This window comes from Ahaetulla prasina, chromosome 2, assembly GCF_028640845.1.
Source record: "Ahaetulla prasina isolate Xishuangbanna chromosome 2, ASM2864084v1, whole genome shotgun sequence".
Classification (NCBI taxonomy): domain Eukaryota; kingdom Metazoa; phylum Chordata; class Lepidosauria; order Squamata; family Colubridae; genus Ahaetulla; species Ahaetulla prasina.
The window spans coordinates 25,124,478-25,142,233 of NC_080540.1; the positions used below are offsets into that span (position 1 = coordinate 25,124,478).

Below are 17,756 nucleotides of genomic sequence, written 5' to 3' on the forward strand. Positions count from 1 at the left end.
AAACGAGATATTTCCCGCCTAAAACTCCCGCCAAAACTTACAGTAATACATTACAGAGTCAGTGTCAGCTTAAGATTCTATAGGCTTCAAGAGACAAAGTGGATTAGATTGAAAAACAAATACGTTGTTGGTTCAGTTAATGATGGTAGCAATAGCACTTACACTTATATACCGCTTCACAGTGCTTTACAGCCCTCTCTAAGCAGTTTGCAGAGTCGACATATTGCCCCCAACAATCTGGGTCCTCATTTTACCAACCTCGGAAGGATGGAAGGCTGAGTCAACCTTGAGCTGCTGAGACCTGAACTGCCAAATTGCTGGCAGCCGGTGATCAGCAGAAGTGATGATAATAACATGGTCATTTTTTACAGGAGTTTATCTATTGCTCATTCAAAAGTGCTATGCTTCATTTTCACTAGTCAAGCAAAAATATCTATAAAAAATATAAAATATATTTTACGACTGATGACGGTGGTGGCGATGATGATAAAATCAACATTTTTTTACACTAGAATATCCTCTGATCAGTCTAGAATCCTACGCCATATTTTCGCTATTCAAATGGTTGGTAAGAATTCCCCGCTCCTGCACAATCTCACACTTGGGTACAATATCCACGATGACTATTTCAGCACTCTTGGCACATCAGATGCCTTGCTGGACATCCTCTCTGCAGGAGAAGCCAATGTTCCCAACTACAGCTGTGGAAAGAAGGACAACCATTTGGTTGTTTTTGATCGAACCGACAGGGACATCTCCATCCAGATGTCAACATTAATAGCCCCCTACAAAATCCCACAGGTTTGTATGTGTGCCTCTCTGTCTAGTAAATTGGGTAGAATGGTAGGATGGGTAAGCGAACTGTATCTCCTCAATGGAAGTCAATCGATCCATCAGAATAGAGCTAGAAGGGATCTTGGAGGTCTGCTAGTCCAACCCCCTGCTCGAGCAGGAGACCCTACACCATTTCAGACAACTGGCTGTCCAGTCTCCTCTTAAAAAACTCCAGTGATGAAGCATCTGCAAGTTCTGGAGTCAAGCTGTTCCGCTGGTTAATTGTTCTCACTGTTAGGAAGTTCCTCCTAAATTCCAGGTTGCTTCTCTCTTTGATTAGTTTCTATCTATTGTTTCTTGCCTTGCCTTCTGGTGCTTTGGAAAATAAGTTGAACCCCGCTTCTTTGTAGTAACCTCTCAAATCCTGGAACACTGCTATCATGTCACCCGTAGTCCTTTTTTTCTCTAGACTACCCATAGCCAAGTCCTGCAACCGTTCTTTGTATGTTTTAGTCTCCAGGTCTTTAATCATCTTAGTTGCTCTTCTCTGCACTTTTTCCAAAGTCTCAACATCCTTTTTGTAACATGGTGACCAAAACTGGATGCAGTATTCTAGGTGCGGTTTTACTAAGGATTTGTAAAACCTTAGTAATACCTCACGCGAAGTCAAGAGCTGTTTTTCTCCATGGCCACTCTAGGTATGTTATCTAGGGATGGGATTGATTCTGTGTGTGTGTGTGTGTGTGTGTGTGTGTGTGTGTGTGTGTAGCATCCAAGCAGCCATATAATTTCATGACAACATTCCCATAGAATAGAATAGAATTTTTATTGGCCAAGTGTGATTGGACACACAAGGAATTTGTCTTGGTGCATACACTCTCAGTGTACTTAAAAGAAAAGATACGTTCATCAAGGTACAAAATTTACAACACAATTGATGGTCAATATATCAATATAAATCATAAGGATTACCAGCGACAAAGTTACAGTCATACAGTCATAAGTGGAAAGAGATTGGTGATGGGAATGATGAGAAGATTAATAGTAGTGCAGATTTAGTAAATAGTTTGACAGTGTTGAGGGAATTATTTGTTTAGCAGAGTGATGGCCTTCGGGAAAAAACTGTTCTTGTGTCTAGTTGTTCTGATGTGCAGTGCTCTATAGCGTCGTTTTGAGGGTAGGAGTTGAAACAGTTAATGTCCTGGATGTGAGGGATCTGTAGATCTTGCAATCCTTATGATTTATATTGATATATTGACCATCATTTGTGTTGTAAAAGTTGTACCTTGATGAACGTATCTTTTCTTTTATGTATACTGAGAACGTATGCACCAAGACAAATTCCTTGTGTGTCCAATCACACTTGGCCAATAAAAAATTCTATTCTATTCTATTCTATTCTATTCTATTCTATTCTATTCTATTCTATTCTATTCTATTCTATTCTGTATGATAGAACCTAGAAATTTAAAGGTTTCTACTGTTGATACTGTGTTGTCTAGTATTGCTTTGGGGGCTTCTCCTGCCCACTTGTGAAGGTGAGGATGGGCTTTGTGTCCAATCAAAGGGTCTTCTGTAGAAAAGGAAGCACTGATGGAAAGTTTTTGTTTTCTATATCAGCTTAGCCAAAATAATATTTTCAATGATGTACAAATTCCAGGTTTGTGCAAAGAATCCTAATGGCTTATATTATCTAAAGTTTATAAGAAATATATGTTTGTGGACTTCCACTGACCGCTACCATTAATTACTCCAATTCATTTAAAAAGTAAAAGCATATTAATCAATATGTCAACTATTTTTCACCCTAATCAGTCCATGATCAAATGCAACACAAAGGTATTTTATCCTACCTACTTTCTTCTCTTCTCTCCTACTCCTTCTTTATTTCCCCTTCCTTCTTCCACCTCCTCCCCACTTCCTCCCTGTCTAACCTTCTCCCTACTCTTATTTCCCCTACCTTTTCTCCTCTCCTTTTCCCTTTCTTCTTTCTCTCTCCCTCCTTCTCCTTTTCCATCTCTCTCCTTCTTCTTATCTCTCTCCATTGCTGTATTTATTTTCATTTCAATATTTCTGGAGTCCAGACAACCCCGATTTTCTCATTTATTGAGTATATTTCTCAAACTTCCCCTCATATATTTTAGTTATTAGCATTGTCTTAATCTTATTCCATTTATATCTTACAATCAATTAATACAACCTTCCACCTTTTATTTTCTTAAAGTTTTTGTTCACTATTCAGTAATTATTTTTCTCTTCCAATAGTATACATCATTTCCTAACGTTTCAATTTTATTCCATTTTACATCTTAATTTCAATCATTTCATCTGCTGGACTATTTATTTATTTATTTTAAACAATCTACTTCTTTTTAAACTTCTTGACTTCTTTTTAAATCTGGACTTCATTTAATTTTTCCATTCTTTTCTATATTTAAAATTTATTTCTTTACCATCCACTATAATTCTTTCTCATTCTGTGAATTGTCAGACACAAAAATAAAAGGCAAACATATATCCCATTATATCTTCCACATTTCATCTACTTCTCCATTTTACATTAAACGGTATATTCCTTCTTTTCTGCTCCCTTCATTCACTTCATTTCAACATTTCTTACTATCCTTTTGCAATAATCTATATATTTCTTCTAATTTCCATCATTCCTAAAATTTCTGCAAATATTTTAATTTCTTTTCTATTATTCATTTTTCTCCTCCTTTTAATCATTTGCTTTCAATCTCTCCAAAATTCCATCTCTTAATATTTTTCTCCCTTTCTCTCATTCTTTTATCTTCTTCTTTCTCTATTTCTTGTATCTTCTTTTCCACCTCCTTTCTCTAATTTATACCCTTTTGATTTCCCCCCTCAATTTTTCTCCATTTCCTCCTCTTCTCTTTATTCTGTCACCGCCAATCCCAATGTAATCATCTATTTTTTTTACTCTTTTAATTTTTCCCCTCAATCTTTTCTTCTTTCCTTTTTTTCCCTTCTTTTTTAAAGTATCCTTCCCCCTCTCCATTTCTATTCTCTCATTATCAATCCCAATATAATCATCTGTATTTTTATCCTCACTTATTTGTTTTTCAGCCTTGTATTTTTTCCTCTTGTTTCTTCCTCATAATTTCTTCATCATTTTTTTACTCTTTTAATTTTTCCCCTCAATCTTTTCTTCTTTCCTTTTTTCCCTTTCTTTTTTAAAGTATCCTTCCCCCTCTCCATTTCTATTCTCTCATTATCAATCCCAATATAATCATCTGTATTTTTATCCTCACTTATTTGTTTTTCAGCCTTGTATTTTTTTCCTCTTGTTTCTTCCTCATAATTTCTTCATCATTTTTTTTTATTCTCAAGCCACTTCTCTGCTTCCTTATTCCCTTTAAAGGATTCTCGTACCATTTGAAGCATTTCCCATAATTCCTCATACTCATCCTCCTAACTCTCCATATTCTCAATATTAGGAGAAAGGATTTTTAAATTTATTTTGACTTATATATAGTTCGAATTCAAGTCCAAAATATTGTCTCTTTTTTTCTTTTCTTTCCCTTTTTTCTGTTTCCAAATGCAGGCCAATTCAGTGTTTTTTATTATTTTTTTAAAATCGTTCTAGTTCAAGTCCCTGATCTTTCCAGTCTTTTGAAGTTGTGCCATAGCTGTTTAAACAAACACTCCTTCGGTCTTTCCGATAGTAGCCTAAGTAATGCAATGTTAGTTTTTTCCCTCTCCAGTGACGTTTCTCTCCAATACACAAATCCCAGCAAAAAAATGTCACTTGTTAATCCACAAAAACAATTGCTTCGTCTTCCTCAATTATATCCTTTTGTTAGTAAAAGATGCTTTCCCTCAATTTTCTTCTCCTTTTAATATTTATAATTTCTTCCAAATCCAATTTTAAGTCCAGATGGAATGTTTTCTTTTAGGGCTTTTGTCTTATAAATCCTCTTTGCTGTTTGTTTCCTCCCGCTTTAAGTTTCCATGTGCCAATTAGCCGCTAACTTCAAATTGGAAATCTTTTTAGCTTTAAAAGTTTTTTCTTCTTACCTGTGAGTTGGCCAATCACTCACCCGGTAACAATACTCTGTTCAAATCTCCGCTCCTGCTCAGTTCTTTTGTGTAGTCGTCCCGACTTTGGCAGCTCCTAATGGCTGCCTTTCCTTGTCACTAGGCTAGATGCTGGTGCTGCAGGGAATTTGCAACTTCCTTGTTTGCACTGGCCGGTGCCTTCTTTCTTCGCTGTCCCTCCAGGACAGCTATGGTCCATTAAGGACCCCCGAAATGACCCAAATTTCAGTGTTCTTCCTGGAGCCCCAAGAAGTCTCATCTCGATGCTGGCCACGCCTCCTCTCCATATCAACCATTTTACGCTTCAAAAAGCCAACACATTTGACCAACCTAATCACTTGCGGATAATTTTCCAAAGAGCGGGTACCGTGACACATACATTTTGATATTAAGAAGTGTTAATTTTACAAAGTATGTATGCATTTTAAAATAAATTCCCATCTTTATGAATTTGCAATTAGCATTTTAGAATTTTATGTTCATAAATTTGAAGGAGTCCCTGAGGCCCTCTTGTACAACTCCTCCTGTCTGCAGAAATTCCAGTTAAAGCTTCTTTAAGTAATGACTGCTGGATCTTTGTGTTAAAGCAATCAGTGAAGAGGAAACTTGAGCTTCTCTGGTTCACTAGATCAGCTCTAAAATTGTTCCTCCTTTTAGGATGTTTTTCATCTCAGTCAGCCAGAATCTCTTCTCTTGTGACTGAACTCATTTTTTCCATATCTAACACTCTGAGACAGGAGTGTCAAACTCAAGTCCTGTGGGCCAGATCTGACCTGTGGGGTGTTTAGAACTGGCCCCTGGGGCTGCCCTGGAAATAGTGAAGGATCGGCTCGTGGTACCTCTACCAGTGAAAATGGAGCTCAGGAGGGCCGCACGTAGCCCTCCTGGGTTCCATTTTTGAGAACTGGGCCATTTCTGGCCTTCGGAGGGCCTCTGGGTGAGTGGGGTGGGGAAGGCAGTTTCCACCCTCCCTAAGCTCCTAGAAAAACTCAGGAGCCTGGGGAGAACAAAAAACAGGCCTTCCGGTCCAACCGGAAGTCGGCAAATGGGCTGTTTATGGCCTCCAGAAGGCCTCCAGGGGGGTGGGGAAGGCTGTTTTTGCCCTCCCCAGACTCCAAGTAAGTCTCTGGAGCTTGGGGAGGGTGAAAAACGGGTCTACTGGGGAGTGCAGGGGATCATGTGCACATGCACGGGGTGTGGGGTGCATTGAATTATGGGTGTGGGCACGTGCATAACCCTGCTCTGTGCTCCCCCAGACATGACACCAAAAATGTTAGCCATCACTGCCCTATACCATTTCAGACACATGGTTTTCCAGTCTGTTTTTGAAACCCACCAGTGAGCACCTCCAACTTCTGAAGGCTACTCCAGAATATGTATATCAGAGGTGACATGCTACCGGTTCGGATTGGTTTAGGTGAACCAGTAGTAAAAATGCTACCAGTTTGGGTGAATTGGTATTTCAAACAATCAGCTAGGTGATTTATATTAGCTAGAATCGTCAAATTTCCTGCTAATCTAAATCATGTGGCACTGTGGATTCCCCCCCTCGCTGTTCTACTTACCTTTGCAGACTCGGAAGGCTTCAAAATGTTCCTTTTTTCGCACTGTGTGGGTGCGGCTGAGGTGCGCATGCGTGCGAAGTGTGTGCTCGGTAGCGGACTCACAGAATTGGTAGCAGACTTCAGAGGATTTCACTGCCGATCCATATATATATTCCCAATGGAATATATGTATAAGTGTGTTTGTGTAAAACATTTGCTGAACCTTTCGTTTTCTCTTTTGAGGAAGACCTGTTCTTCCAACTCAGGATATTTGCAAGTTAGACAACTGTAGAAGAAAGATTCAAATGTGGAAAGGCCACATGGGATAAAAACAACCACCACCCAAGGGTTCTGCTTTTAACATTCCTGGATATTTTTATTCCAGTTCCATCCATTTTTGAAGAAGAATGAGTTTTGGAATATTTCCCACATGATAATGTACTTGGACCGAAATGGTGATGTTGCAGCAGATCTGAATATCATCAGCTCGATCGTTCTCTCCAGGGAGGATCCCATTAAAATGAAACTAGGGGTTTTTGAAAGAGAGAGACTTACTATCGATCGACATGCTATTTCACAGCTAAAGTTGCTCAACAAGGTGAATTAAATATTGGTGCGTTTTCTGTTTTCCAAAGCCTTAGGACACATTTCAAGTAGCTAAGCCTATTCACCAAATAGCAGGGGTGAAATGCTCCCGGTTCGGCCGAATTGATACCGATTGCGGCGGGTGGTTCAGAGAACCGGTAGCAACGGTGGTGCAAAGCTCCTCCCACCCACCCGATTTTGCGCATGCGCAGAGGGTCCGCGTGCGCATGTGACATGCACACACTTCCTAACCGGTAAGGAAGGTAAGTAGATTTCACCCCTGCCAAATAGGCTTCAGTGAAAATTGAATTTGGGGAGTAAAATCTTTATAGTTTTTTTTTAAGTGCCTTATTGTCTTCAATATAATTGACAAGGTGTCCCTAAGATACTGTGATATGGAACACGGTTTTAAATTGATTCAGCCATGTCCAACATGAGATGCTGGGTGATGATGGCTATTTTGTGTACCCTGTGCAAACAAGTATCTGGACAAAACTGCTGAAAATGGACATCAAATGCTGGGGATTTTGGTTCTCATAGAACCAGTAGTAGAAGTTTTGAGTAGTTCAGAGAACCAGCAAATACCACCTCTGGTTGGCCCCAAAACAGGGAGGGAATGGGGATTTTGCAGTATCCTTCCCCTGGAGTGGGGAGGGAATGAGGATTTTGCAGTATTCTTCCCCTGTCCTGCCCACCAAGCCACGCCCACAGAACTGGCAGTGAAAAAAATTGGATTTCACCACTGGGACAGACAAATAGGCCTTCTGCTCCTGAGGAGAAAGTTCAAGGCTTTATGCCCTGAGGAGAAAGTCCAAGGAGAAAGTCCAAGGCAATATGCAATCGTATTGACTGTTCTGATCTGCCCTGACCCAGAAAATTGAAGCACTGAAACATGACTTGATCCAAAGAAAAGCCCTTCTTCATATTGGAAGAAATGAGGGACAAACTGGGGCGGTTGGGGGGAAGTTCCTTAGATTGCGTCTTTAGCTTATCACTTCATAAGGAACAACCTTGAATTAGCTACCTTAAGTCTCTCTGGGAGAAAGGAGTCTCCAAATGTAGCTGATTATAAATTTAGCTCTGGATTTTCATGCCAGTTGGTGTCACCTAACTGTGGTTTTTTAATAGAAAGGAACCTTTTTTGGATACCTAACTTGGCTTTAGAACAGGGGTGTCAAACTCAAGGCCCGGAGGCTGGATCCAATCCATGGGGTGCTTAGATCTGTCCCATGGGCCCACCCTGGAAACAGCCCAGTACACAGCCTTCCCGAGCTCCATTTTCACTGAAAAAGGGCTGCAGGAGCCTGTCACGGCCACAAACGGAGCCTCGGTGGGCCACGTGCGGTCCCCCTGAGCTCTGTTTCCATTGGCAGAGGGCTGAAGGAGGCCATCATGGCCAAAAATGAAGCCTCAATGAATGACATCAAGCTGGCCATATCCCCAGGCCACACACCTCTTCCCCGCCCCCCTGAGATCAAACACAACCCTGATGCAGCCATCAATGAAAGAGAGTTTGACACCCCTGCCTTAGAAACATCTCTTTCTGACACAGGGCTCCTACTCATATCCCTTGTGATGCAGCAAAAAGTGCATGACTTATCCGTTTTTAGGGCACCTCATCTCCATCTCATCTTTCTACAGGTCTAAAAACTAGGCAGTCTTAGTTCACCAGCATGGCGGCCATATAAAATTAACAAATCAATATACAAATAAATAGCAATAGCGTTTAGACTTATGTAGAATAGAATAGAATAGAATAGAATAGAATAGAATAGAATAGAATAGAATAGAATAGAATAGAATAGAATAGAATAGAATAGAATTCTTTATTGGCCAAGTGTGATTAGACACATAAGGAATTTGTCTGGGTGCATATGCTCTAAGTGTACATAAAAGAAAAGACACCTTCATCAAGGTACAACATTTACAACACAAATGATGGTCAATATATATCAATATAAATCATAAGGATTGCCAGCAACAAAGTTACAGCCATACAGTCATAAGTGGAAAGAGATTGGTGATGGGAACGATGAGAAGATTAATAGTAGTGCAGATTTAGTAAATAGTTTGACAGTGTTGAGGGAATTATTTGTTTAGCAGGGTGATGGCCTTCGGGAAAAAACTGTTCTTGTGTCTAGTTATTCTGGTGTGCAGTGCTCTATAGCGTCGTTTTGAGGGTAGGAGTTGAAACAGTTTATGTCCAGGATATGAGGGATCTGTAAATATTTTCACGGCCCTCTTCTTGATTCGTGCAGTATACAGGTCCTCAATGGTTGGTAGCAATTATTTTTTCCGCAGTTCTAATTATCCTCTGAAGTCTGTATCTTTCTTGTTGGGTTGCAGAACCGAACCAGACAGTTATAGAGGTGCAAATGACAGACTCAATAATTCCTCTGTAGAACTGAATCAGCAGCTCCTTGGGCAGTTTGAGCTTACTGAGTTGGCGCAGAAAGAACATTCTTTGTTGTCCTTTTTTGATGATGTTTTTGATGTTAGCTGTCCATGTACAGCTCCATAGTGCTATCTAGCACTTTCTAAGCAGTTTACAGAGTCGGTATATTGCCCCCAACAATCTGGTCCTTATTTTACCAACCTTGGAAAGATGGAAAGCTGAGTTAACCTTGAGACAGTCAGGATCAAACTCCTGGCAGTGGACAGAGGAGTCAGCAGGCAACTCTGCATTCTAACCACTGCACCAAATCCAGCCCTAATCTGTAACCAAGTTTTCCTTTATATCTTAACTGGGAGGTTATCCTGGTCTACTTTCAAATTGGGGTGATGATGGCTTTTCAATGACACATGTGGTCTAGAAAAAACCTTCCCCGATCCCATTGGCCGGAAGTTTCTTTCTTCATTGCATTTTTATTCTGTTTTAATAAATCTAGTAAAATACAAATTTCACAAACCTTTCAGAATAAATTTCATTCCAAACTTTAATATGACTAAAGCATCATGCTTTAAACTCATGGATACACAAAGAAAGGAGGAATGTGGAGGAACCACTAACTGCTACTTCACGCTTAAATCATTTCTCAATTGCTTCTCTCCAGAATTTATTAAATTGAAATGTCCTGTATTCCAATGAGATATTCTAGAAGCAAAAGGGAGGAACTAAGTGAAAAATCTGCCTGTAGTTATATCCCCTGCAAGATTGAGAGTTAGTTAAAAATTTCTTATTTACCTAAATGAACTACTTACCCAAGCAATTACTTGACTAATGTTCATGTCTACCTCCATTTTTCAATGATGGTTATTTCTAACATACTTTGTTTGGCATTCCTTGTTTTTTCCTTAGTCCCTGCCTCAGTCCAGATGTGTGGAAAATTGTCATCCTGGATTTGTCAAGCAGAAGCGAGAAGGAGAACCAGTTTGCTGCTATGACTGTGTTCCTTGTCCAGAAGGGACCATCTCTACTCAGGAAGGTGGGTCACACCAGAGGAAAGGGTACTAGATTCATCCAGAACATGTTGATCAATGTGCATTTTAAAAGAGACATATCGAAGGTTGATAGTTTTGTGGTTCCTAATTTTCAAGGTGCTCAATTTCTTCCACATAATGGGAAGGATACGAAAAAGATCTTGAGGGATGAGGTAGGAAGAGATAGAAGGACACGGTGGATTGTGCAAGATTACCGTATTTTTCAGAGTATAAAACACACTGGAATATAAGACGCATCTTAGTTTTTGGGGAGGAAAATAAGAAAAAAGCTGATTGGAAGGTGGATCGGCCTCCTGGAATGCCCCCAATCAGCTGTTCCCTGAGGTGAACTTTAGCAACAGGTTCCTTGGTTGTGAGCTCTGTGCCTTGCTTTTTTTTTTCCCCTGCCTCTAAAACTCCATTTCAGAAAATACTTTTTTCTGCCTCTGAAAGCCTCCAAAACAGAACTTCAGAAAAAAAGCCTCTGAAGCTCTGTTTGGGAACTTCTTTTCTGAAGCTCTGTTTGGGAGCTTTCTTTTCTGAAGCTCTATTTGGAGGCTTCTTTTCTGAAGTTCTATTTGGAGGCTTCTTTTCTGAAGCTCTGTTTGGGGGCTTCTTTTCTGAAGCTCTATTTGGAGGCTTCTTTTCTGAAGCTCTGTTTGGTGGGTTCATTTCTGGAGCTCTATTTGGAGAGTTCTTTTCTGAAGCTCTATTTGAGGCTTCTTTTCTGAAGCTCTGTTTGGGGCTTCTTTTCTGAAGCTCTATTTGAGGCTTCTTTTCTGAAGCTCTATTTGGAGCTTCTTTTCTGAAGCTCTGTTTGGGGCTTCTTTTATGAAGGTTCTTTCAGCCTCTGAAACCTCCCTTTGAGAAGCTGGGTGGGGCTCCATTCAGAGTATAAAACACACTGGAATATAAGACGCATCTTAGTTTTTGGGAGGAAAATAAGAAAAAGCTGATTGGAAGGTGGATCGGCCTCCTGGAATGCCCCAATCAGCTGTTCCTAGAGGTGAACTTTAGCAACAGGTTCCTTGGTTGTGAGATATTGCCCCCAACAATCTGGTCCTTATTTTACCAACCTTGGAAAGATGGAAAGCTGAGTTAACCTTGAGACAGTCAGGATCAAACTCCTGGCAGTGGACAGAGGAGTCAGCCTGCTACTCTGCATTCTAACCACTGCACCAAATCCAGCCCTAATCTGTAACCAAGTTTTCCTTTTTATCTTAACTGGGAGGTTGTCCTGGTCTACTTTCAAATTGGGGTGATGATGGCTTTTCAATGACACGTGGTCTAGAAGAAACCTTCCCCGATCCCATTGGCCGGAAGTTTTTTTCTTCATTGCATTTTTATTCTGTTTTAATAAATCTAGTAAAATACAAATTTCACAAACCTTTCAGAATAAATTTCATTCCAAACTTTAATATGACTAAAGCATCATGCTTCAAACTCATGGATACATGAAGAAAGGAGGAATGTGGAGGAACCACTAACTGCTACTTCACGCTTAAATCTTTTCTCAATTGCTTCTCTCCAGAATTTATTAAATTGAAATGTCCTGTATTACAATGAGATATTCTAGAAGTAAAAGGGAGAAACTAAGTGAAAAATCTGCCTGTAGTTATATCCCCTGCAAGATTGAGAGTTAGTTAAAAATTTCTTATCTACCTAAGTGAACTACTTACCCAAGCAATTACTTGACTAATGTTCATGTCTACCTCCATTTTTCAATGATGGTTATTTCTAACATACTTTGTTTGGCATTCCTTGTTTTTTCCTTAGTCCCTGCCTCAGTCCAGATGTGTGGAAAATTGTCATCCTGGATTTGTCAAGCAGAAGCGAGAAGGAGAACCAGTTTGCTGCTATGACTGTGTTCCTTGTCCAGAAGTGACCATCTCTACTCAGGAAGGTGGGTCACACCAGAGGAAAGGGTACTAGATTCATCCAGAACATGTTGATCAATGTGCATTTTAAAAGAGACATATCGAAGGTTGATAGTTTTGTGGTTCCTAATTTTCAAGGTGCTCAATTTCTTCCACATAATGGGAAGGATACGAAAAAGATCTGTTTGGGGGCTTCTTTTCTGAAGCTCTATTTGGAGGCTTCTTTTCTGAAGCTCTGTTTGGTGGCTTCATTTCTGAAGCTCTATTTGGAGGCTTCTTTTCTGAAGCTCTGTTTGGGGGCTTCTTTTCTGAAGCTCTGTTTGGGGGCTTTCTTTTCTGAAGCTCTATTTGGAGGCTTCTTTTCTGAAGCTCTGTTTGGAGGCTTCTTTTCTGAAGCTCTGTTTGGGGGCTTCTTTTCTGGAGCTTCTTTCAGCCTCTGAAACCTCCCTTTGAGAAGCTGGGTGGGGCTCCATTCAGAGGATAAAACACACTGGAATATAAGACGCATCTTAGTTTTTGGGAGGAAAATAAGAAAAAGCTGATTGGAAGGTGGATCGGCCTCCTGGAATGCCCCAATCAGCTGTTCCCAGAGGTGAACTTTAGCAACAGGTTCCTTGGTTGTGAGCTCTGTGCCTTGCTTTTTTTCCTGCCTCTAAAACTCCATTCAGAGTATAAGACGCACCCAGATTTTCACCCTCATTTTTGGGGGAAAAAGATGCGTCTTATACTCCAAAAAATACGGTACATGCATCAGAGGAGATTTCTCTTTTCTTGTCAGTTTGGAACTGTTGTCCCATGTTGACCCTTATTAGGAACATCTGCATTCTTTGAAATTGAGAAATGGTTTCAGATCAATGGCCTTTGCTCACCCAAACCAAGTTTATATTACAGCCCAAAAGATATCGCCACGATGTAAAAAAGATGTTGAGACTCTAGAAAGAACGCAGAGAAGAGCAACAAAAATGATTAGGGGACTGGAGGCTAAAACATATGAAAAACGATTGCTGGAAATCGGTATGCCTAGTTTAATGAAAAGAAGGACTAGGGGAGCCATGATAGCAGTCTTCCAATATCTCAGAGGCTGCCACAAAGAAGAGGGAGTCAAGCTATTCTCCAAAGCACCTGAGGGTAGAACAAGAAGCAATGGGTGGAAATTCATCAAGGAGAGAAGCAACTTAGAAGTAAGGAGACATTTCCTGGCAGCCAGCTGCTGGAAGAAAGTAAGTATACTCTGCGTGGCGAAGGAAGAGCTGGCGGCAGCTCCGGGAACGCCAGAGTTGGGGAATGCACCATTCCCCAACCTGGCTGAGGCAGGCGGCGAGCAGGGGTGGCTCCAGGGTCTCAGGGAATGAGGTATCCTGGGCCCTGACCAAAGGCGAAAGGCGAACAGGTGGCGGCGGCATATTCAAGGTGAGGACTCCAGTAACTTTTGACGCTTGCTTTTCCTGGCAGCCAGCCGCTGGAAGAAAGTAAGTATACTCTGCGTGGCGAAGGAAGAGCTGGCGGCAGCTCCGGGAACGCCAGAGTTGGGGAATGCACCATTCCCTGACCTGGTTGGGGAAGGCGGCAGCTCCGGGAACGCCAGAGTTGGGGAATGCACCATTCCCTGACCTGGTTGGGGAAGGCGGCAGCTCCGGGAACGCCAGAGTTGGGGAATGCACCATTCCCTGACCTGGTTGGGGAAGGCGGCAGCTCCGGGAACGCCAGAGTTGGGGAATGCACCATTCCCTGACCTGGTTGGGGAAGGCGGCAGCTCCGGGAACGCCAGAGTTGGGGAATGCACCATTCCCTGAGATCCTGGAGTCGCCTCTGGCTTCCTCAATCAGCTGTTCCCAGAGGTGAACTTTAGCAACAGGCCTTGTCCTGGAACCGCCGCCCGCTCTTCCTTCGCCACGCAGAGTATACTTACTTTCTTCCAGCGGCTGGCTGCCAGAAAAGGCAAGCGTCCAAAAGTTACCGGAGTTCCTCTCCTTGAATATTCTGCCTTGTTCTATGTGCTGGCTGCGCAAGCGCACACCCAACCTGCTACTTTTTGTTGTTGTTATTGTTTACATTTATATCCCGCCCTTCTCCAAAGACTCAGGGCGGCTTACAATGCATAAGGCAATAGTCTCATTCTATTTGTATTTTTTTTTTTTCAAAGTCAACTTATTGTCCCCCCAACAATCTGGGTCCTCATTTTACCTACCTTACAAAGGATGGAAAGCTGAGTCAACCTTGGGCCGGGCTCGAACCTGCAGTAATTGCAGGCTCTGTGTTCTAATAACAGGCTTCTTAATAGCCTGAGCTATTCCGGCCCTGCTGATAAATAAATGAAATTAATGGTGTGCACTTGCGCAGCCGGTGCATGGAACAAGCAGCAATGGCGGCGGCATATTCAAGGTGAGGGACTCCAGTAACTTTTGGACGCTTGCTTTTCCTGGCAGCCAGCTGCTGGAAGAAAGTAAGTATACTCTGCGTGGCGAAGGAAGAGCGGGCGGCGGCTCCGGGACATGGCTAGTGTCGGGGAATGGTGCATTCCCCGACCTGGCTGAGGCAGGCGGCGAGCAGGGGGTGGCTCCAGGGTCTCAGGGGAATGAGGTATCCCTGGGCCCTGACCAAAGGCGAAAGGCGAACAGGTGGCGAGCGGGCAGCAAGTGGGTGAAGGAAGAGCTGGCGGCAGCTCCGGGGAAACGCCAGAGTTGGGGAATGCACCATTCCCTGACCCGGTTGGGGAAGGCGGCAGCTCCGGAGCCTTGGGGAATGGGCCCCGGCCCCTGACCTAAGGGCGAGCAGGTGGCGAGCTGCCTTCCCGGTGTTCCGGTGTCCAGCTTGCGAAGACACAAGGACAGTTTTCCCCCCGAATGCCATCACTCTGCTAAACAAATAATTCCCTCAACGCTATCAAACTATTTACTAAATCTGCACTACTATTAATCTTCTCATCATTCCCACCATCCATCTCCTTCCACTTATGACTGTATGATTGTAACTTTGTTGCTTGTATCCTTACAATCTATATTGATATTGATTATTTCCTGATTGCTTATTTGTACCCTGTGACTATGATTAAGTGTTGTACCTTATGATTCTTGATGAACGTATCTTTTCTTTTATGTACACTGAGAGCATATGCACCAAGAGAAATTCCTTGTGTGTCCAATCACACTTGGCCAATAAAGAATTCTATTCTATTCTATTCTATTTAGCCATTTAGCAGCAATGCATATTCAAGGTGAGGGATTCCAGTAACTTTTGGACGCTTGCTTTTCCTGGCAGCCAGCCGCTGGAAGAAAGTAAGTATACTCTGCGTGGCGAAGGAAGAGCGGGTGGCGGGTCCGGGACATGGCTAGTGTCGGGGAATGGTGCATTCCCTGACTGGCTGAGGCAGGCGGCGAGCAGGGGGTGGCTCCGGGGTCTCAGGGGAATGAGGTATCCCTGGGCCCTGACCAAAGGCGAAAGGCGAACAGGTGGCGAGCGGGCAGCAAGTGGGTGAAGGAAGAGCTGGCGGCAGCTCCGGGGAAACGCCAGAGTTGGGGAATGCACCATTCCCTGACCTGGTTGGGGAAGGCGGCAGCTCTGGGGCCTCAGGGAATGGGCCCCGGCCCCTGACCTAAGTGTGAGCAGGTGGCGAGCTGCCTTCCCAGTGTTCCGGTGTCCAGCTTGCGAAGACACAAGGACAGTTTTCCCCCCAAATGCCATCACTCTGCTAAACAAATAATTCCCTCAACGCTGTCAAACTATTTACTAAATCTGCACTACTATTAATCTTCTCATCATTTCCACCATCCATCTCCTTCCACTTATGACTGTATGACTGTAACTTTGTTGCTTGTATCCTTACAATCTATATTGATATTGATTATTTCCTGATTGCTTATTTGTACCCTGTGACTATGATTAAGTGTTGTACCTTATGATTCTTGATGAACGTATCTTTTCTTTTATTTACACTGAGAGCATATGCACCAAGAGAAATTCCTTGTGTGTCCAATCACACTTGGCCAATAAAGAATTCTATTCTATTCTATTCTATTTAGCCAATGAGCAGCAATGCCCTCAAGATGGTGTTTTTAATGCAGGGATCCAGGGAACCTTCTGAGGGGACATTCCATCACGATATGATATAAAGTTAATGGGATGTTCCTGCAGTCACAGTTAGCATTATCAACCAGCCCCCATTTGTATTTTGAATATTGGCACCTGCCATGCTTGCTCAGTATCATCTGACATCCAAAGAAGATCTTTCTTGAAATGCGAAAAGAGCTATAAAAGAAATATTACTTTTTTGTTTTCTCAGATACTGAAAAATGCACCAAGTGCCCAGATAATCAATATCCAAACAAGAACCGAGTCCAATGTATCCCCAAAAGAATAATCTTCCTGTCCTATGAAGAACATCTGGGCATCATCCTGGTCTCTTTTGCCTTACTCTTGTTCCTAATCACAGGATTAATTTTAATCATATTCATTAAATACCTAGAAACTCCCATTGTCAAAGCCAACAACCGGGACCTCTCCTTCATCCTTCTGGTCTCCCTCCTCCTTTGCTTTTTGTCCTCATTTCTCTTCATTGGTCAACCAAGGAAAGCTACCTGTCTTCTCCAACAGACGGTGTTCAGCATTGTCTTCTCAGTAGCTGTGTCTTCTGTGTTGGCCAAAACAATCACAGTGGTGCTGGCCTTCCTGGCCACAAAACCAGGGAACAAAGTGAGAAGATGGTTGGGGAAGGGCTTGGCCAACTCCATCATCCTTCTTTGTTCTGCTGGCCAAGTTTTCATCTGTGCCATGTGGCTTGGAATTTCTCCCCCATTCCCTGACTCTGACTTACACACCCAGCCAGAAGAGATCATCCTTCAGTGCAACGAAGGCTCTGTCGTCATGTTTTATCTTGTCCTTGGCTATATGTGTTTCCTAGCTATCATTTGCTTCACAGTGGCTTTCCTGGCCAGGAACCTGCCTGGGGCCTTCAATGAGGCCAAGCTGATCACCTTCAGCATGCTGGTCTTCTGCAGCGTCTGGGTCTCCTTCCTGCCCACCTACCTGAGCACTAAAGGAAAGTTCTTGGTGGTCGTGCAGATCTTCTCCATCTTGGCTTCCAGTGCTGGTCTACTGGGCTGCATCTTCTTCCCCAAGTGCTACATTATCATCCTGAGACCTAATCTAAACACTAAGGAACATCTAATGATAAAAGTGGGAAACTGATTGTGAATTGGTTTCGTAGGTTTATGATGTTTAATGATTCACTGAAGTTATTCCAGGGTTTGTAGGCTTCCTTTGCATCTGTTTGATAATTAAAGTGATTTAATAATGAAAGAATTAAAACTATGAAGTTCAAGAATAGTGAAATTAACATCCAATCTATAATCAAATATAAAATATGTGAATTAATAAATAAATGTATGATTCATTTATCCACATCAGTGTGCTTTGATTCTTGGACACAAAAAAGTCAGGAGCTGAAGTTGTTGATTGGCATGGTCCTATAAATCCCTTTTACAAATTTAAGACCAAA

The 17,756-nt window shown here is 42.2% G+C and overlaps 1 protein-coding gene across 1 annotated transcript; it reads left to right on the forward strand.

The window, feature by feature from the left end:
- Positions 1–561: 561 nt before the first annotated feature.
- LOC131190430 (vomeronasal type-2 receptor 26-like) lies at positions 562–17,446 on the forward strand. The gene is made up of 4 exons (XM_058167751.1): positions 562–801; positions 12,162–12,288; positions 16,542–16,657; positions 16,751–17,446. The coding sequence occupies exons 1-4, from the start codon at positions 562–564 to the stop codon at positions 17,444–17,446; spliced, it is 1,179 nt and encodes a 392-aa protein (XP_058023734.1).
- Positions 17,447–17,756: the final 310 nt, after the last annotated feature.

Excerpts from the sequence above, each read along its gene's own strand:
- LOC131190430 (XM_058167751.1), top strand. The coding sequence starts at position 562 with ATGGTTGGTAAGAATTCCCCGCTCCTGCACAATCTCACACTTGGGTAC. Across the intron at positions 802-12,161 it reads CCCCCTACAAAATCCCACAG|TCCCTGCCTCAGTCCAGATG; the intron begins GTTTGTATGTGT and ends TTTTTTCCTTAG. Across the intron at positions 16,658-16,750 it reads AACATCTGGGCATCATCCTG|CGGGACCTCTCCTTCATCCT; the intron begins GTCTCTTTTGCC and ends AAAGCCAACAAC.